Source organism: Umbelopsis ramanniana (genome assembly GCF_025399195.1).
Source record: "Umbelopsis ramanniana AG unplaced genomic scaffold K450scaffold_13, whole genome shotgun sequence".
NCBI classification, from domain to species: Eukaryota; Fungi; Mucoromycota; class Umbelopsidomycetes; order Umbelopsidales; family Umbelopsidaceae; genus Umbelopsis; species Umbelopsis ramanniana.
The window spans coordinates 109,066-129,093 of record NW_026252099.1 but is presented as its reverse complement, the minus strand read 5'-3'; the positions used below and the strand labels follow the sequence as shown (position 1 = coordinate 129,093).

Sequence of the window (20,028 nt, the reverse complement as noted above, 5' to 3'; positions counted from 1 at the left end):
TTTATTACAGAAAACCTTGAATACCAGTGTCTTAGCCTAGGCCTTTGCACTTCCTGCACCGCCTACAAGTTTATCAGAGTGCGTAGACTTCTGTGAATCCTTCAAGCTAATATCATTACCCGCCTCATCTTTGGCTGTAGACCGCAAAATAGACATATTACATTAGCCAACATGCAAAAAAATTATGAATGCCAGTCTGCCGACAACGTACCCTTGGTGCCCGACTTTCTGGCAAACATCCAGTAGCCTAAGCCTACAGCAGCGGCTCCCATAGCAACGGCTTGACCAGTGGGACCAGTTCGTTGTGGAGCTTGTGGATTGGCGTCTGCATACATTTAAAAAAGTTAGCGGTGTAAGTACCAGCATTTACATATTGGGACAGGGCACTTGCTTTGTGGGTGAGTAGCGTAGCGGCGGATAGCGTTGGAGCGAATACGATACATGACGATTGAAAGAGTTGTGTCGTTTAGTTCAGCTGCATTGTCGATATTTATAAAGCCGCATTACTGTTTAATGGTTGGGTGAACACTTTATTCATTCTGACGTCAAGTTGTTTGAAAATTTCTGTCTACCCATGGGACAAAAAATTACCTAGCTAGCCTATTTATTTTTCTTAACAAACGCCATAATATACGGGCTTGGTGGTGGTGGCAATCACCTACACACTTTGGTTCTCGGAGAAGATCGCAAGACCAGGTAAAAAGTCAATAAGCACGGTAATGCAAGGGGGGATGTTCCCTTTTGCCAAAGAAAACCGGTTTAAGGAGTAGTTTAGCGGCAGCACCTTTTATGTTGCCTATTTTTTTTCTGAGCCTGGGCCCCCCTTTATAAATGATCCTAGCTTTTTGACAGCCCTCATGTCCCCTACCCCGAGCCTATTCCTTTTGTTGTTGCTGATTCAAACTGAATGGCGGGCGAGATTCAGGACGCCTCTAGTCGCCGCTCTTCGTTGTTCAATGCCATTGTGACCCGTCAAGCTCCTCCTCCTCCCCCTCCACTGCCTACTAATGCCGATGCCGCAACTCTCAAGATTGATTTGGAGCAGGAACCCAAGCGGTATTATCCTGGCCAATCTGTTCGTGGGCACTTGACCATCAAGGTCCAAGAGTCCATTGGAGTACAATACATTCGCATCGCGGCTGTCGGAGGTCTAAAGCTGCGTTCAACTAGTAAACGAGAGAGTAACGACTACCAGTTTACGCACGACTTGATCATTTTAAATTCTGGTGTACGGGTAACAAGACAAGCAGGGGTTAAAAAGGATCGTATCCCAGGACGTACCAAACGAGATCGATGGCACATGGTATACGACCGAACGACACTACCTTCCAGAAGTGGGCGATATGACAATACGGATGGAGAGGACGATGAGGACGACGATGGTATGGAAACCAGTAGTCGAGGCAGTCGGCACGATTCCAAGTACGCATCTATTTCATCTTACTCGTCTTCTGTGGAATCGTTCTTCACCCTCGACAGCCGAAGTCACGACATCGCTTTCTCAATACCCATACCACGTAGTAATGTGATCCCCCCTTCATACACCAACGACCAATTTAATATTCAATACAGCGTGATTGCGACTTTGCACTATGAAACCATGGAATCAACCAGTATTCATGTTGTCAACTGTTACCAACCACTTCAACTATCGTCTTTGACCCCTATCTTCACTCCTTTGTACAATACTCCACTGATAGCTGTGTCGCGGCGAGCTCCCGTCACACAACCCACCTCCAAGTACAAATCGCTTCTGTCATCCACTGGCTGGATCGAAGCCTCCGCGTTCGTTCCCCGGCGAGCATTTCTTCCGGGCGATAGCATTCCATTAGGAATTCGCATTATTAACTGTTCTGATTTTCGTCCTGGTCGAGCCACGGTGGACGTCACGCTAACACGCAACATTGTCATCTCGGCAGGCAAAGAGAGCAAAAAGAAAATCAATGGTTTGGTCGGTGTGTTCGAAGGCATCTCTGGACAAGATCGCGAGTTACAACTAGATATGGACTCTCTCCTCTCGGTACCAGCCGAATCTATTTCCACTATATTTGCTGATATGACTCAAAACTTGCTAGAGGTCGTCTACAAAGTTCATATCAAGGTATCGCTTATTGGGACCATCAAGACTTCAAAGCCAATGCTATGCTTCAACTCGAGAAAGCAAACGGAGCATTGCGAACATATTGGCGTCATTGAATTTCCTATCGTGATTGGGACGTTATCCAAGTGTGCCTCCCAGGGCCGTGATTCCCAAGAGGTGAACCTGAAAAAAGCTGGTATGTAATTTGTCGGAACAAGATATAATTATTTTTTTTTGAAAGTTTGGGAGTACAGTCATCGACGATATAAAATAAAAACCCTAGCCAAAGCTTCAAACTTCATCTCAACTATTGTTGTTACTGCTTTTTAATCTCAAACAGTAGTCATTCTTGTCAAGATGTCTCGGTTTGCCAAAGACTCTGTGTGAAAGACAATGATGTGAAAAAAAAAATCGTCGGGGAAGCTTAATATAGCCTTACTAGGTATATCATGACGGGCTAGTATTAAGTCCATTAAAGCGCTCAGGAAGTGCGGCTTGGGGCGTACAAAAAGTGCTATCGCTTTTCGACACCATGTTTCGGTTACTTGGTCTCCTGATCGCTGGTCATGGTGGTGGTACACACGGGTTATCTTCTATGAAAATGAACCAATCCCCCATTTTTTCAAGCATTTTTATGCTGGAGCTGAAAATCTTCCTTGTCCCGGTATTTTTTCTATTTTTGTTGGCCAAATGGAACGAGAAAATTTACACTAGAAAAATTTGCAGGTTCCTTATGTTTGTGAAACATTCGCTATGGCTGGTCTTGGCGAATTATTTCCATAACCAGCAATTATAAGAGGATGCGTCATCGGAGAGAAGGGCGGGTATAAAATAGAACGATAAAAATCTACTTGCACCGTACCGATCTCCTTCTTCTTTACTTAAACATGAACGCTCAACAACAACCCGTTGCTCAACCCGAAGCCTACACTGCTCAATCTATGCAGACTGAAGCCGTCCAGACTGTTCAAGAACCCCAACAAGACAACTCTTGGTCCTCTTTGCTTCGTCTCCGTGGTGGTGGCTGTGTCAAGGGCTGCTTGGAAACCATCTGCTGCTGCTGTGCTCTTGATGCCATCTGGTAAGTGAATGGAAATGATACACACACTGTATGAGATAGAACCATGGTGACTGATCTGCTTGTGTTTTAATCTATTTCAGCTGCTGCGAACTCGATGAGGTAGGCATCCATTCATGACTGTCACTCTACCCGTTGCTTCTGTGGTATTAACCTTTTTTCATTTAATTTCTAGATCTGCTGCTAAATCGCGATAATACTTCGTATGGCACCCCACTCTCTATCTCTCACTATCAAACCCATTAGGCCTTTGTATCAATTCTTTTTAGTTCAGCTGTTGGTTGACCTGCAGCTCAAGTAATTTGTAGTGGCGTCGTTAAAGGGAAATAAAGCCCAAAATATGTACCATGACCCAATGGTTGTGCCCACGTTGTCTTGCTCTTTGGTTGATACGGTGCGATAGAATATCTTGATAGAAGGATGTGAGGTTCCACCGTCGGTGGGGTGGGATATGAAATCAGGTGTAGTGTTATGAAAATAGTTCGATTAGTGAAGTGCGACGTAGTGGCGGATGTCTCTCCTTACTCCCTGTCTTAGTAACTCCACTCTACCAACATTGTTGTGGTGAGGGTGATGTTCCTTCCCTTTCTTTTTTCCTTCCTTCTCGTAGCCAATGACAAGCGTCCCACAAGCCCCACGACATGGTACTGACATTGGTTACAACGACCCTGGTAAAGTATTTTTTTTTAGTTTGATTATTTTTATCAAGCGTACCTTTAAAATTGCATATGAACGTGCCCGGGCGGCAAGAAGCGAGCCATAAATGGAATAAGTTTGGTATACAATATTGGCGAATCTAAAGTGAATCAGAGCCAATTTCAACAAACCTATAGCAGCGTGTAGAACTAACTATACCCATGTTGAAAACTACATCCTCCGCGAAACGGCTATCAGCAAAGCAAGGGAGGGGTGACTAAGGCTTGGCGCCATAAAGCCAAATACGAATGGAATGTTCCGTTGTGACATGATTGTTTCACATCATACTGCAAATAATGTTACACGGAGAGCTATCTCCAACTATTTGTTGCTAGCAAGGAATGAGCCAAGTGTGAAAAATACATGTCTTCTTTGGCATAAGTTAGGAACATTTGCTTGGTTGGGACCAAATTGCAGTTGGAGTAATTAACGCGGTATATGCAAATCAAAAATAACAAAAAAGTCACGAGAGCTTGGGCCACCACCTTGGGCGATATGAACATGAAAGAATATGGCATCATGTAGCGTTATACTCCACTCGCCTCCGGAAAGCTATGTACAACATGAGTTGAGCACCCGCTCCTATCTTCATGGTGTCGCGGAATGTGTGCCGAGTCAACATTTCAAGGAGAAGGCTCAGCTCACGACGACGTACGGATGTTCCGTAGACAAACGGGTGGCTTACAAAGGGTTACAATGCATTATCATCAGTTGATTGAGGGGGAAGGCGCTAAGGATGAGCAAAAAGCTGTTTACAAAGTGTTATTGAAACAAATTGTTGGCATGTTTGACACACTTCCAGGGACAAAGTGATCCTAGTTTGGTAAGATCTAGCCAAACAAGCCCAATGCACCAAGACGTACGGTAACGTACCTAGGAACAGCTTAAAGTGAACTGTATGGCATATTATATATATTTTTTACAAAAGTTCTATGTACACGAATAAAAATTACAGCATGTTGGGAGAACAGCACTACAGGCGAAATCGGAAATCAAGACGTTCGCTTCCCTTGTGAGTCGTGTTCAATTCATAATCTTGTTGTTGTTCGTGTGTCATGGAATTCCACCTTTTCTCCCTGTGCTTGTTTGTCAGTATATACCGGGTACGCTGCAGCAGAAAGAGCGCCATGGTAGTCAAAGATAGACCAATTAGTATCTTGTTACCATGGTAAAACCGAGGAGCATCGTAAGCCTCTGGTAACAGAAAGACATTAGAACTGCAGAAAGTATACTAAGTCTACAGTGGCGTAATCCTTTCATCGACTTACGGTAGATTTGAGAGCCAGGTACCCCACAGATATTGGCGGCTCCAATCACAGCTCCCAGCGCTAGTGTGCGCTTTCCAATCGGCGCAAGGTTACTTGCCATCCACGCAATTTGCATTCCGTGCCACGAGGGAGAAGAAGCAGCAACGAAAGCCGCACTGTACATGGCCCACCTACTGGCATTCACAGGCAGGTATTCGAGCAAAAGGAACCCAGTTAAGTTCCAGGTAACACCTATGAGAGCAAACAGACTTGTGTTTCCGTAGCGGTCGGCCGCTTTGGCAATGAAAATGGAAAACACCAAGTTGACAAGGTACGTTGGAGCCGCCAATAGATTTGCCACATAGACGGAAAATCCAGACTGCTTGATCATGGTGGGAAGATAGGTGTTGATAGGTCCATTTGGCATGATACCGATGAATGTGATGAGCAAGTGTGTCCACAATCTGGTGTCAAGTACCGTCTGTTTTACGTCGTCAAGTGTGATGTGTCTATACTGCTCGCGTTTGGTTTGGTCATCTCGAATAAGTCGCGTAACAGCGATTTGTAATTCTCTTTCCGTAAACCATGTTTTTTTTCCAAAGGATAGTCTATTGGGAGTTGATAACGCTTTCGGTAGGTATAAGCTGATTGAAAGTTTGGGTTGAGTCAACTTCTACGCATGATAGTACCAAGATATGAAGTCACACTTACAAGGCCACAAAGCCCACAATGTCTGTGGCAACACCATCGAGAAGAAATAGCCATTTCCAGCCTGGCAGACCAGCGACGCCTGCCATACGAAAAATACCAAAGGAAAGTAGTCCAGAGAATGCAGAAGCAAAGGCTTGAATGCCCCAGAACCAGGCCAATCGTGTGGCCAACTCGTTTGTCTTGTAGAATCCAGTCAGGTAAGTCAGACAAGCTGGAATGAAACCAGCTGTGATAACATAGTATGATGGGATCAGCGGTTTTACAATGAGTTTGATTAAATTGTGTAATAAGCGACTGACCTTCTGTAGCAGCAATTAGAATACGCACGATAAGATAGCCTCTAAAATCCGTTATGAAGACGTGCCTGAATCATTTACAATGACTTAGTCATCAGCATGATGAAGAGAGATATTGGGAGCAATCTACTTACGCCCATGTAACAATTCCCCAAGAAACCATGATCAATGGAATCCAAAGGTTGGCGCCAATTCGTTTGACGATGATATTTGAAGGCAGCGTAAATATCGTGAATACAAAGGCGTAAACTAAGGTGCCTTTATTGACTCCATCAATGTCGAAACCAAGGTCTGCTGGAAGACCGTCTGATATTGCATTCGCTATCAATGATGACTTTCAATTAATATTGTGCTGGTGTGTTGACAGTATGGAGAAGTGTGAAAAAATGAAAGGCAGTATTTACATATATTGGTTCGATCCATGTTGAGAACAAAAGTCATCAAGAGCACAAAGCTCATCAGTCGTATATCGATTTTGTTTCGCACAGCATCTTCCTCCTCGACCGTCCATTTCAATTCCGGGACATATCCGATGGTTGAAGTCAGTGGCAAGTCGTTTTGGCTAGAGTCACTGAGTTCATCAATGTCTAGAGCCTCGTCTTTTGTTGGTAGCTCGCTGATGGCTGCTGTGGTGTAAGATAGCTGGGTGCTACCGTTGAGGAGAGGTTGTCGCGACATCCGGCTGTTGCGCTTTTTGAAGAGCCAGAGGAGGGTCAGTTAGCTTGGCAAATTTCTGCTTCTTTATATCAGGTTGGGATTGCCTGTATGTCCTCATTTGAAGCCTGATGTGCGCAAGGTCGTACACAGTGCAATGCAGCACGTTATCAGTGCGGATTAGCGTTTTCCCCACAGGAGACACTTGAGGGATTGACTCTGCTTAAAGCTTCACCGGAGCATAGATTGTATGCCAACCTCACACAGAGTTGTACCCGGATGTTTTGATTCTCGATTAATATTCAAATAAAAAAGCAGCACATGCGAATGTATCGAAGCTACTTGCTTTATCTCTAAAAGGCTTTGCAATTTTTTGACATTAAAAATGGCGCAAGATTTGATTGTTATTGCACGGTCGACTGTAGACCTCATATGACCGTACAGAGGATATTTTGGGTTTTGAAACGATGTCATTTCGATCAAGGCATATGCGGATACCTAATAAATTGCCTAATGCTTTTTTTTCAACAAAGCATTTTTTAAACATATGCAACGCATTTGTTATGTGAAAGGGTCGCTGAAGGACGAATGGATGCAGAAGAAACCAAATGCCTTTAAATCGACATAGATAAAACAACGTGATAGTGAGATCTCCACAAAATTATTCTCAAAACACTTCTTGGTACGAAGATAAGTAGGTAGCTTTTACTTTTGCAAAAATATGTACATGTTGAATAAAATACAAGTGATAGAGATATGTATGCATACACACGTTGGTAATAGATCACTATGATACATCAATGATTAAATACGGAATTGGTAGTCGAGTCGGTTGCTTCCTCGTTGGCTAGTGGTCTCCTTGTAAGCACGCTTTTCATCGGCAGACATGGCATCCCATTTTCGTTGACGAAGTTTGTTGGTGATAATATAACGAACATGTTGGAAAATGATCAAGACTCCAGTTGCAACGGCAATACCGATGAGAATCTTATTGCCTTTTCTGAACCGGGGGGAATCAGCGTTTGCTAAAGGAGAGAATATCAAGGGATTAACAAATTGGGCTTGGAGACACTTGGTGCTTTTAGTTCGATGTGGGAAGCTTACCATAAATCTGAGATCCAGGAACAGCACTGATGTTGGCGGCACCAATGACCCAGGCAAGAGCAAGAGTGCGTTTACCAATGGGAGCAAGGTTACTTGACATCCAGGCAATATGGATGCCGTGCCATGTTGGAGCGGAAGCAGCGACGAAAGCAGCACCATACAAGGTCCATTTGTCAGTGCCATCTGGAAGAAACTCCATCATGCAATAGCCGATAAAACCCCAAACAATACCAATAAGAGACCAGAGCGCAGTATTGCCATACTTTTCAGACATCCTGCCCATAAAGATAGAACCGAGGAGACCAACAATGTAGGTTGGAGCAGCCAACAGATTAGCAAGGTACACGGTGAATCCAGTTTGCTTGATAATAAGAGGAAGATATCCACTGATGGGCGTAACCGGCATGATTGTGAGGAAGGCAATGGCCAAGTGAGTCCAGACCTTGCTGTCCAGAAGAGCGATCTTGACATCCGCCCAAGATACAGTGTTATATTGGTCAGTCTTTGTCAAATCATCACGGATAAGACGAGTAACAGCAATTTGAGTTTCTCTTTCTGTGAACCAAGACTTGCGGAAGAAGATCCATTTATCAGTCTGAGAAAGAGTAGCAGGGAGATAGAAGCTGTAAGGAAGAATTGCTAAAAGTCAATACAAACTGCTGAAATGGTTTTTTTTTCTCACTCAATGTAATCGCCTAACTTACTAAGAAATCACCGCAACAACGTCGGTTAGGATACCATCGATCAAGAAGAGCCATTTCCAGCCTTCTAGGCCAGCTACACCAGCGAGACGGAAGATAAGGAAAGAGAGGAAACCAGAAAATGCAGAGGCGAAAGACTGGATAGCCCAGAACCAAGCGAGTCGTGAAGACAATTCAGCGGTGGTGTAAAATCCAGTAAGATAAGTTAAGCAGGCGGGAATAAAGCCAGCTTCAGTGATGGCAATGAAGATACGAACGACAAGATAAGAGTTGTAGTCTTTGACGAAAATATGAGCCCAGGTCACAATACCCCAAGCAAACATGATGAATGGAATCCAGTTATGAGCGCCAACTTTCTTAACGATGGCGTTGGTAGGAAGCGTAAAGACGGTGAAAACAATGCCGTAGATGAGAGTAGCTTGGTTGACATAATCCAGATTGAAGCCCAAGTCAGTGGGAAGTCCATCGGAAAGAGCGTTGGCTGGAATAAAAAAAATTAGAAAAGAGAGTTCGAGTCAATGAATGCTCCTGGATGGCTATGATATTTACCAATATTGGTTCGGTCCATGTTGAGAACAAAAGTCATCAAGAGAACCCAGCTCATGAGCCGTATATCTATCTTTCGAACCACTTTTTTCTCTTCTTCTTCAGTCCATTGTAAATCGGGAGAGTAATCCGAGTTGGTGATGATGCTATGATTGTCTTGACTGGAGACGGTGGTATCCTCAATCTCGAGAACCTTTTCCGAGGCCGAGGTCACAATAATCTTTTCTTTAATATCTTGACTCATTAGTCCAGCTAAACGATGAGGATAGAGAGAAAGAGGTGAGGAAATGCTGCTTAATACCGATGAGGAAAGGATCTTGATTTCATTTTATAAGAAACAACGATTTCGTAGGATGGCCTCATTTGACGACTTGCGTGCGCAAGGTAACACATTAGCCTATAGTAGTCATGTTAAGCATCCGAGCTGTTTTTTATCAGAACGCCCGCCCTAGAATTCGAATAAGATTTTCACTCCACGTTTACAGTTTAGAGATTGTGGATCAGAAGTTCGGTGGAGAGGTAATCTTCAATCCAAAGGCACAGATATAGGTTTTTGCCCAAGTGTTTAGTTTGCAATTATTCGGAAATACACAACCAACAAAAAAAAGCAGGATTGTGAATCTAGCCACGCATTGCATTTCTGTTCCCTGTCAGACTTAGAGATGGTTTGTAGATTTTGTTATGGTCGATGATGGTTTAATGTCACGATAAAGTCTGCTGAGTTTCAGCGCGCTAAAAGGGAATGGCGTCAGTTTGGAAGAGGGTTGCAACACTCTGGCCAAAGTTGCATCATTTTCGGTGGCGACTTAACAAGCATTGCGCAATCGTTGTTCTCAACACGTTTCTAAATAATTAACGATTAGAGAGTAAGTATGATGGTTATAGGCACCGGTGTGAGGCGTATGCATCCAGGAATCCTGTATATACAATGACTGCACCCAGTACCGTTGATATGCGGCGGAGGCCCCCAAGCTGTACTTAAAAAGAGATGACGGTAAAAGCCAGAGCTATTGCGCAAGCATAGCGCAAGTATCAGAAAGTGGCTTTTTGCTCATTTGATTCGCACAGCTTGCTATCGAGATACCAAAGGCGCCTGCGATAGCTGAGCTACATTTAGAAGAAGACATTCAACGAAGCGACCAATGAAACATCACTATAGCGATAGACACACTTCAAAACAGTAATGGACACATTGACTTTGAATACAACCATGCTGGTAATAATGTTGAAGTAGTGAAAGCGTTTTTATCTACTACTAGTACCAAAGCAGGCTCAAAATTATAAATGTGTGGGCTAAATTTTACACGGTAAATCAAAGTGATTTTTATTTGGTGACAAGGTTTTGTACGCAGAGCATACAATAACCTTTACAGTATGGAAAACTACACTCTCACTAACTACCATTTTTCCCTAAGCACGTACCCTGTTCAAAACTTAATACGAGAATTAGTTAAATGTTGAACATGGCTTTGACATGCAGATCGATGATCTCACGGGCTGAATTGGCATCAGGTTGTAGTTGCGTTTAATAATGTTTTATCATCAATGTGATTATGACAGCTCCAATAGTATAGACTCATCATTTTGCCAGCCCGTGTGATTTCTGATACAATAAGAAACACTTACGCTATATTAGCCGATACAGGAGAGAAAGAGAGGTTTTCAAGCACAACAAAAAAAAATTTTTTTGTTATAGGCTGCAGGACGATGTTTTTTGGGACACCGCGTAAACCGGAGACCCTGAATGCCTCACGTCAGTCAACACTTTCGGATAATTCATCAATGTATCTCCAATCCAGTCGACGTGCCTTAATTTAACGTGACTGAAACATACGAACAATGCACACCATCCAAGCTCGTTAATACAGTGGTGTAAATAATAATAACCAAGTTCAACAGGACAATACAAATATATATATTAATTACATGACAATGAGTGGTATGTGCAAGCAGAGGGGGCAAATGCAGTAAAAGAACATTAATGAAGAAAAAAAACTACTCTTGTCGCTGTGAAGTAGTAGCTACTGGAGGTGGAACGGGCTTCTCCAAAGCCACTCTAATCGATGAACCATTGTCCTTTGTAACCTGGCAGTCCTTATGAGCAAGAAGCAAGCTCTTCAACTGAATGATTTCTTCCCGGAACGAATTCGCTTGCATTGCAAGTTGTTCGTTCTCTTGTGCTAATATTTCGACTTTGCCCTGTAAGTCGCTAAGCCATGCCTTCTTACGTTGACGACATTTCAACGCAGCTACCAGGGATAATCAACAAGTTAGCTTTCAAACCCATGCGTGTGAGCAAGCAAGCATCTTTCATTTGGACTCACCCTGTCTGTTTCGTTCCAAAAAGTTTCGTCTCTTTTCATCTTCATCTTGCTCAGATGAGACGGATTTTTGTCGCTTATTGGTGGGGCCCAAACCTTCCAATAATTCGCCGTGTTCCTGACGCTTTGTTCGAGTGGATGGTTTTGAGTCATTCATGAGCTGGTGGGTCGATCGAGAGCCTTTTCGAGTAGAGCCTCCGTTTTCATGGTGAATGAACTCGGTAGTGGACTGATATGGACGCGCTTCGCTTTTGACGGCGGCTTGATCTTGCCCATAGGATTCAGGCTGAGAAACTATGGGGAAGGTTGTAATATGCTGAGCTTGTGGTGTTGGTTTTACAGATTGTGGGATAGGTGCAGGTGGTTGCTGGTATACTATGGAAAGTATTGCTATTGGTCAGTTCTCTCCTATACATAAATTATGACTATTCCCCGTGTCATTCGATCCTACCTCCGTATTTTGTACCATTCACATGAGTAGCTTGTGTATTGGCTTGGAAACTGTACTGCATCGATGTTGGAATCTGTGGTTGATAAGGGACAAACTCATCGGATTCAACTGGTTTCATGGTTGTTGCTACGGTCGTTGTCGCAGCAACAGGGGTAGCAGTGAATGGGACAAGAGCATTACTCACTGGTCCCTGAAGCATGGAAGGTGACAGAGGTCCAGCTCGTAGGGATCCCCAGGCGAATTGATCAACAGTTGCCTTCTTGAAAGTTGGGATTCCAGTGGATGGGCTATCCATGGAAGTTACAGGTGGTAGTACAGGTTTAGAGACAGGTGGGGAAGGATTTTTGGCTGAAACTTGGGCAGCCGCGGTCGATGGGAGACCGGAAAACGATTTTTCGAATGGATTTGGTTCCTCATCGAGTTTTGAGTTTTGTGGTAAACTGACGTAATTCTCAGGGAGAGGCTCTTCGGGAGGAGCTACAGTTTGTTGAATGGCTTCCGGTGGACGCTGAAGCATGGAAGGTTCAACGACTTTTTTGATGGACAGGATCAATATCAGTAAGAGGAGTTTACTCCTGTTGCAATTCAGTCATAGAAACACTCACCTGCAACTTCGGGAATGGCTTGCTTAAGAACCGAGGCTGCTGTCGCGGCGAGAGCGGTAGAGCTGTTCAAAGCAATCTTATCGCGAGGATGCTGATCGAAGAAAGGTACTGTGGCAGTGTTTGTAGCAATCATATTGTGCCGCCCGCAAACGAGGGGAAGTGTGTCAGGTCGTTGGAAGTGAGTAAAGGGTAAGCTAAGGAACGGGAAGATGAGTATATCGATAGGGTCGGCAATGGAGCAGCAATGAAGAACTCACAATGGAGGTGAAGTGAGATGTAGATTGCTGCTTTGATGATAACAAGCACGAGAAGAAAAGAAATGACAATGTAATCAAGTATCTAGCAAGGTTAGAAAAAAAAAAAAGAGAAAAATACGGGCGCAACTCCAAATCGGCGGCAACAGTTGACAAGGAGTCTGGGCTTATTTGATGGAATCTGATTGGGGGAAGAACAGGAGGAAGAAAAGAAGAAATCACACTTCGTGGTGTTAAAATAAGGCATTTTAAAAAATCTGTTCTGTAGTGTTCTATTTATTAGAGGATATGCGGAATAAGAATCGCTAGCTATGACTTTTTGACTACCTTAACATTGCAATTGAGCCCATCCTTGCATTCAATGTAAATAGGGTGTAATGCTTATTTGATCATGACCCATCCACTCTGTCTATCCTTTTTCCAACCGTAGTGTTTTTTCCTAAAGGCTCAAAGCGCCACCAACGTAAGTGTGTTACCCTACCACCCATTTGAGAATCCGAACTCAGCTCGACTCAGGTACAGAGCCATTAACGAAAACTATGGCATTCCTTTCATGATGGATGAACGTCTTGGAGGTCCCCTTGGGTAAAGTGTTATGTAGGGTACACTCTGTACAGCAGAATAGGGGAATAGGAGCCATATCGTCAATAAAAGAACAGGTGGATCCTTTTGCATCTCCGAAGTGAAGGGATTTCCAAATCGTGCTCTGTTTGACCTGAGGGAAGTTTAATAATTTTTTTTTGTCGATATTGATCTTCCACTCTCGTCATCGCAGACGTGCTCCGATTTCCTAAGGTGACAGAGGAGCCTGGTCAGTGTCACCCAACCAAATAAATTGCGACCTTATCCGACCGATGGAATATACATAGGTCGAAGAATCCAGGCGTAGCTTGGATCCCTATCTTGCAAGTCAGATAATAAAATTGCTAAAGAGAGGATTGCCATCAAAAGAAAATGGGATTTGTATCCTTCCCCACATTATATGAACATAGCATATTTATTTCATACACTAATATGATCCTATTAATTTAAGCCAAGGCTCCCATAGGATCGTAAGCGGGGAGAACAATAGGCTCGGTTTTGAGTACCTCCAACAAGTTATCGGGAACATCCTTCTTTTCAAGAACAACCTGCGTAGCATGAAAAAAACGTGTCAGTTGGATATCGAGGCATGTAAAGGGTTCAGTGACGTAGCCAGGTTAATTTAGCCGGGCCGATGCCTACCTGATAAACAAATTGTTCAAACCACTTGTCGGTCATGATCCAGTAACCTTTGTCGCCGGAAGCATCACCCCAACTGTTCTCAACGCGCCAACGCACAGGGTTACCATCTTCATCCAAGTGAACTCCGGAGAATACCATGGCATGGGTCATCAAACTTTCTCCGTACAATACTCGCTGTGCTTTGGTCAAACCGAGTTTGATGCCGAAAGCCAGTTCGTAGTTGTAAAGATCAGTATCCATAGCAGCAACTCCACCGTTGGAAAATTGACCAACATCACAACCAAACCACACTGGTCGTCCACTCTTGAGGACCTTGATGGCATACTTCTTCAGGTTCTTGGCTGCGGTGTTGATGTATCTGATATCGGAACCACCAACAACATTGCCAAGTCGATCGACTGTATACAAACGGGAGTATTCATTGCGAGGGTCATTGATCAGTGAAACAGTGTCGGTCAACTAGAGGATGAAGGCGTAAGAGAAGGTTCAATTTCATCACAGCACACAATATAGCTTACCTTGTAATTGATAATTTCCCCATAGAACTTTTTGGGAGTCAGGTTTCTGATGCTAATAACTTTACCATCCTTGTTCTTAACTTCCCAGTCGAATTTCTTGGGAGGTTCGCCAAGGGTAATCATCAAGATACGGTGGATCTCAGCAACCATTTTGTCCTTTTGTGCTCTCAAAGCGGCAGTGGAAATGCCTTGTTCACGTGCCTGACGGATCTGAACCGCATATTCTCGAAGCTTGACGCAGACAAGCCAGTTGAGGCGGCTGGATGCAGACGAAGAGTAGGTTTCAGGGTAGGCACTCTTGGGTACAACACCATACTTCTCAACGACATTAATGAACATATCCCATTGGCCACCATCGTTGATAGGGGTTTGCAACAGGTATTGTACAACACGGTCGTTGACATCAACTTCAGCAAGGTCGATCATGTTTTCCAAAAAGTAATTGGCTTTTTCGAGTTTGTCTGAGAAGAAGCATAATGTCAGTGTTTTGGTTGAGCAGCTATTGTATTTTTTTGCATGGACAACATACCATAGAAGAAAAGGTAGTTTTGAGAGAGTTCAAAATCTTCGTCGAGCTTGTACTTTTGAATCAACAGGCGACGCAAGACGTTTGTACCTATAAAAACAGGCGCAGCGTGATTAGACATACGTGTGTTATCATCGATGCTCAACCTACTCTGCTACTCACCAGCAAACAACCAGCAGCGACCAGAAGACTTTTGGTTAGTGGCCTTGCCTTCGACGTCAGTTTGAACGTTAAAGATATGTTGGTCCTTGACAGCTGCCTTGTGGTTAATCAAAACCGAGGTGATTTCATTACGAGTAATGGCATTCAGAGCAAATTGGTTCTTGGGGTCAGCATAAAATTCCTCTTCATATCTCTCCAAACTCTCGTGAGATAAGCCGGCAAAACGAACACGAGCTTCGCTGTCGTCTAGATTCAGGGCAGTAAAGGAATGAGAGAGCTGCTTCTCAGAAAAGGAAGGCTGCTGGCTATCTTCGTTATGTGTAGGTTGAGATTGAGAGGCACCCATGTACGCGATTTACTAGTGATTTGGGAAAGGAGGAACAAAGGTTGCTGGTAGATAAGACGAAGCTGACAAGTTATAATCGGGGATTTTTTTGGCCACTTGGGTTTATTCCATTGATTGTCTTTATTCTTTGTGGACATTAATAAATCAAATACTGCAATAACATGCGTTTCATCTCATCTTCTCCTGGCTTTTTCTAACTGCTCACCACTTGCATATGCTTTGCCGCATTGAATGGCTTCTACCGTCGACCAAGACAGTCCCAATCTCATATCACGCGATTGACAACCAGTCAAACCACCTGACTCATTCGCAGTGAAGCGGAGACACAAGTTTGAATTTTTTAACATCCCTTTCTGGCAAAAGTTACCTGACAGGGTATCTGGGGTTAGCCGAAGATTCGGCCCAACCATGTTATTATATGTTAGATGAAGCAAATATAAAAAAAGAAAAATTGGTATGATTGGGGTCGCAGAAATGAAGATAGAGAAAGAAAGAGATTGGTAAAAAGATCAAATGAATCAAACATGATGTTTGTTTTGTACAAGGCTGTTACGTTTCCCAAGGGCTAAACCAAGACGTTTCATCGCGCAGCTTTGAACCATAACAGCTCTCACATGAAGCAGAAGCCACAAAATGGAACAACCATCCATCCATTGACCTCCTTAGCGACAATATCAGGTGTCGCCTCTTGACTTGGGGGGATAGTGTGATAGGACGGCATGGTGGGTAGCGGTCGGTCATCTTCAACATCATCATCCGTCAAACTGCTGTTGGTACTGTCGCTGTCACTATCGTCATCGTTCAGGTTGTAGGATGAAGGACGAAAGCCTTTCTGGCGCAACATGTGTTGTGTCCATAGCAAATAGATGCCCTCGTCATTGTCATTGGGTGCGATGGTCGTGTGAGGTGGTGTGGGTGGGGTATATTGGTCATCTTCCACTAAGGAACCAACAGATTGCCGATCTATTAAACAACAACAAATTATGAGTAAATTAAAAATGTTCAAAAATGATATTGTATAATTCCCTTCCCATGTTAAAGCATCCCATGAAGGAAAAAGGGGCAGGCATTAATTGCAATAAGGTAAGACAGCGCGCGTAACAAGATTCATCATGGGATGGGGCTGTAAGGGAGTCTCATGATAAGTCAAAGAACCTTACCTGAGGCAGCCGCTCCTGGTATGGAACCATATGACAACTTTGATGAAGGAAACATGGGAGCGTTATCTGTTATGTGTATAATTGCGTTTAGTGAGGCAGTCATTGAAATAGCTATGGAAATTATTTGGGAGATTATGCTTATAACCCCGCCTTTGGATAATTTGCGACTGCATTGTGAACCTCCTCGCCTTACGCAGCAGCTCAAATCGATATCCACAGGTTTTGGGGGCAATTGGCTATTCTCCAACTAGTAGGATAGATTGCTCGCAGTAAGGGGTTGTACATACCTCTTGGTGATGCCTTATATTCAAGGCTGGGTGATATAGGTTTGGAATGGGCTGAGTTACTGCTTGAATTCGAAGCAATGGAGTTGGATCGCGCCATCAGCTTCTCGGAAATGTAAGCATTCTTCACCTTGCCTTCATTTCTTATATTCTAACACCATGGCAGTTGGTACATAAAGTCATCGGATGTAGTAGACCAAGGGTTATCTTAACGTACCTGAATTGAAGATATATGTGGCTGCGGCATTATTGGTACATGACGTGTTGTTGCGGCCATACTGATAAGTTGGGTTAAGATACTTCTAAGCAGAAACAAGGGACGAGAGAGTGGGGATAGAGAGTATTTTATATATGAGAGGGACAAAAGGCCCATGATACAAAAATGACATATCGGTAATTATACAGTGGTTTTTGCTGTAATGGCATCTCGGATCTTCCTGAAAAAGCTGTGATTGTCTCTCAGCCAATCAAACCTTACGCACCACACGTGAGGCCGCCCGAACATGGCGTAAGAAACAGAGTGCTTCGTATCATTCCCGTCATATCCGATACATTTTTTTCGCATTTTCAGCCCATAGTTTCTCTTGATCAGCTTGACTCCATTGTGAGGTAATCTCTTCAAGGAGTACAAACCATGATTTTAGTTCGCTTCCTTTCCTTTCAACCACGGGCCAGTCACCCCCTGCCATTATTCGGTCATGGCCAAACGCTTCTACCACTACGTCTAAGCACTGTTTGACTTGAGCACTTGTGGGAAGGCCATGTCGCTCGTCTACCTCCGTGATTGCTCCAGATACCTTGCAAACAATGTTAGGATACTGAGCAATTGCCTGTAAATGGGTCTTCCAAAATTCAAAGCGCTTATCGCCTGGGGTTGCACTAATCGGAGGCTTGCCCATATGATCCAGTATAAATTGTACGTCGGGACAGCGTTTGACCAATTCGACCACAGGAGGAAATTGCTCAGGACAATCATGACAGTTAATATTGATATCAAACGACAAGCCATAATCCGCCAGAGCCTGTACGCCTTCGATAAAGGTTTCGCTTGCTGGAATGGTGGGATCTCGAGATGGATCTTCAAGCAGGAACCGTATGCCCTTGACATGCTGGAAATCCACCATGGATTTTAACAAATCAAGGTAGTTGACAACGTGTTTGCCTTGGTTCACGGGAGCATAAACAACCAGGCCGGAAATGCCTCCAAATCCAGCAATCGTTTTGACCTGCTTTGCGTATTCATGTATCCACTTTGCTTCCACCAATCCTTGCGTAGGCTCAACGTCCGCTTCGACAAAAATAACCCCTTCGACCTCAATATCATCGGGTATCTGCTCTAAGTACTCTGGTACGAGCCGGGCCTGTGCAAATTTACCACCAGCTTTGTAGATCCACGGAATATGCACCCGATCAGGGTTCCAATAATGGACATGAGAATCGATCATCCTTCTCTTTGCGACGGTTATTCCGTTGGGTACGTTGTTGTGGAGCATGTTTGATATAGTCAAGGTAAGAAGTAGGAAGAAAAAAGGAATAAAAACTAGCAAGGGAGATGGGCGTTTTAGGCTACATTTACAAAAAGGAGTGTGGGCATAGCCTTTCGGATGCTTAGATAATTTAAGTTCCGTATTATCCGTATCGTAACAGCATGAATGAAGTCGCTGTAAACATCAAACGTATTATATAGAAGACGAATTAATAAGTACAAAGTGTCTATGATAATTTTTTTTTATTTCATCTCCCAAAAACATGGCGAAATCTGTACAGTGCGCGTGTGTATATGTGGTATTTGACGGTAAATTGGCCTTGGAGGATGATGTGAAAATTTACGTCGTTTGACGGTCACCGGATTTATGGAAAAGTCAAATACAGCTCAGCCGCTGGTAAAAATCAACCACTCTGGGGTCAGCAACTACCTTGCTTGGATTGAAATTGAGTACTTGAAGTGAGTTCATGTCTGTCGCTCTTGAAAGTGCTACGTAAGCTTGGCCTAAAACAGAGTTAGATATACAATAACTATCAACTCCAGAACGACACACTCTCTGATCTATACCTTTTTCAAATACACTGCCCAAGTCAACGAACACACGATCCAATGTTTGCCCTTGACTTTTATGGATTGACAAAGCCCAAGCCAACATTAGCGGGATTTGCGTTCTTGTTGCAGCCAACTCACCACCTGTTTGAAACGACAAATAAATACAAAAGATCCCATGCTCATAAAACTCCACGGGCTAAACACTGACCTGGTAGCTCAACTTCCCATCTTTCTGGTTGAATGACCACCTCTTGTCCATTGACAAACCTAACAATAGGGTATACTTCTGTTGGTATAATCATTTCTTCTTTTCGCCCTCCTCCTGGCGTATTGCTGGATCTCTCCTTCTCCAGAAGGCGAGACTGAATAGAACTTTCCGATGTAAATTGACCTTCATTTGTGAATCCGATGATGATGCCGGTTGAACCATTAACCAAAGAGGGAGTCAAGTTTTTGATAAGCATGACTTGCGCGTCCATTTTCAGTTCGAGCTCAACAGGTGCCATACAACCATTCAATCTGGCTTGGTCTCCCCAATCGTTAGCTGTGTAACGATGTGTCGCTCCTGTCAAATGGCGGAGTCGGTCATTGTTGGAGATTTCAACTTGATTTCGTAATGAGAACCTATTGTGAAAAAAAGGAGTTCATTCATTGTTCTTCAAAAAGAAGGGGGCAATATACATCGATCATGGACACTTACAGTCGAGTCGGCTGGATGGAATCATCAGCGTATTTCGGTGTACGAGAGAGAGACTTGAATTTATCGATTGTGCTCGTGGACATTTGATTCAAGCGCATTTCGTTCAACATCCGGACAAAGTCTAGAGTACCAGTTAGCTTAGGGTGTCATAGTAAGAGACATTCATCGCCATCTTACCTCCGTCCTTCTGTCGAAACACATGAGTCAGCATGACGTTTCTTTCGACCACTTTACTCCACGACTGAGACTCGAAACAGTATTTGGCCACCTTGTCCTTTCCAACCGGAGGAAGTTGAAAAAAATCACCAGTAAGGATGAGCTATACG

At 43.6% G+C, this 20,028-nt stretch overlaps 9 protein-coding genes across 9 annotated transcripts; 2 read left to right on the top strand and 7 right to left on the bottom strand.

Moving 5' to 3' along the window:
- Positions 1–625: 625 nt before the first annotated feature.
- K450DRAFT_278784 (uncharacterized protein) lies at positions 626–2,380 on the top strand. The gene has a single exon (XM_051593304.1). The coding sequence runs from the start codon at positions 908–910 to the stop codon at positions 2,282–2,284; it is 1,377 nt and encodes a 458-aa protein (XP_051446702.1). The 5' UTR covers positions 626–907; the 3' UTR covers positions 2,285–2,380.
- A 439-nt stretch (positions 2,381–2,819) lies between these two features.
- Positions 2,820–3,405, top strand: K450DRAFT_230768 (uncharacterized protein). Its single transcript, XM_051587304.1, has one exon. It carries the CDS (start codon positions 2,968–2,970, stop codon positions 3,163–3,165), a length of 198 nt encoding a protein of 65 aa, XP_051446701.1. The 5' UTR covers positions 2,820–2,967; the 3' UTR covers positions 3,166–3,405.
- Positions 3,406–3,988: 583 nt separating this feature from the next.
- Positions 3,989–4,479, bottom strand: K450DRAFT_230760 (uncharacterized protein). The gene has a single exon (XM_051587303.1). The coding sequence runs from the start codon at positions 4,373–4,375 to the stop codon at positions 4,166–4,168; it is 210 nt and encodes a 69-aa protein (XP_051446700.1). The 5' UTR covers positions 4,376–4,479; the 3' UTR covers positions 3,989–4,165.
- A 258-nt stretch (positions 4,480–4,737) lies between these two features.
- Positions 4,738–9,357, bottom strand: K450DRAFT_294064 (uncharacterized protein; the record flags this gene model as incomplete). The annotated part of the gene is made up of 4 exons (XM_051593599.1): positions 4,738–5,048; positions 5,123–5,745; positions 8,571–9,048; positions 9,117–9,357. The coding sequence occupies 4 exons, from the start codon at positions 9,355–9,357 to the stop codon at positions 4,828–4,830; spliced, it is 1,563 nt and encodes a 520-aa protein (XP_051446699.1). The 3' UTR covers positions 4,738–4,827.
- A 1,751-nt stretch (positions 9,358–11,108) lies between these two features.
- On the bottom strand, positions 11,109–12,623 carry K450DRAFT_269857 (uncharacterized protein; the record flags this gene model as incomplete). The annotated part of the gene is made up of 4 exons (XM_051592940.1): positions 11,109–11,362; positions 11,438–11,809; positions 11,886–12,416; positions 12,491–12,623. 4 exons carry the CDS (start codon positions 12,621–12,623, stop codon positions 11,109–11,111), a joined length of 1,290 nt encoding a protein of 429 aa, XP_051446698.1.
- Positions 12,624–13,679: 1,056 nt separating this feature from the next.
- On the bottom strand, positions 13,680–15,675 carry K450DRAFT_230749 (uncharacterized protein). Its single transcript, XM_051587302.1, has 5 exons — positions 15,175–15,675; positions 15,016–15,102; positions 14,487–14,947; positions 13,969–14,427; positions 13,680–13,874 (listed from the first exon to the last, which is right to left on the bottom strand). The coding sequence occupies exons 1-5, from the start codon at positions 15,518–15,520 to the stop codon at positions 13,773–13,775; spliced, it is 1,455 nt and encodes a 484-aa protein (XP_051446697.1). The 5' UTR covers positions 15,521–15,675; the 3' UTR covers positions 13,680–13,772.
- Positions 15,676–16,039: 364 nt separating this feature from the next.
- On the bottom strand, positions 16,040–17,420 carry K450DRAFT_230745 (uncharacterized protein). The gene is made up of 4 exons (XM_051587301.1): positions 17,182–17,420; positions 16,968–17,115; positions 16,681–16,746; positions 16,040–16,483 (listed from the first exon to the last, which is right to left on the bottom strand). Exons 1-4 carry the CDS (start codon positions 17,335–17,337, stop codon positions 16,131–16,133), a joined length of 723 nt encoding a protein of 240 aa, XP_051446696.1. The 5' UTR covers positions 17,338–17,420; the 3' UTR covers positions 16,040–16,130.
- Positions 17,421–17,503: 83 nt separating this feature from the next.
- K450DRAFT_197456 (uncharacterized protein) lies at positions 17,504–18,457 on the bottom strand (the record flags this gene model as incomplete). The annotated part of the gene is made up of 1 exon (XM_051584544.1): positions 17,504–18,457. The coding sequence occupies one exon, from the start codon at positions 18,455–18,457 to the stop codon at positions 17,504–17,506; it is 954 nt and encodes a 317-aa protein (XP_051446695.1).
- A 524-nt stretch (positions 18,458–18,981) lies between these two features.
- K450DRAFT_230742 (uncharacterized protein) lies at positions 18,982–19,626 on the bottom strand. The gene has a single exon (XM_051587300.1). It carries the CDS (start codon positions 19,506–19,508, stop codon positions 19,182–19,184), a length of 327 nt encoding a protein of 108 aa, XP_051446694.1. The 5' UTR covers positions 19,509–19,626; the 3' UTR covers positions 18,982–19,181.
- Between the last annotated feature and the right edge of the window lie 402 nt (positions 19,627–20,028).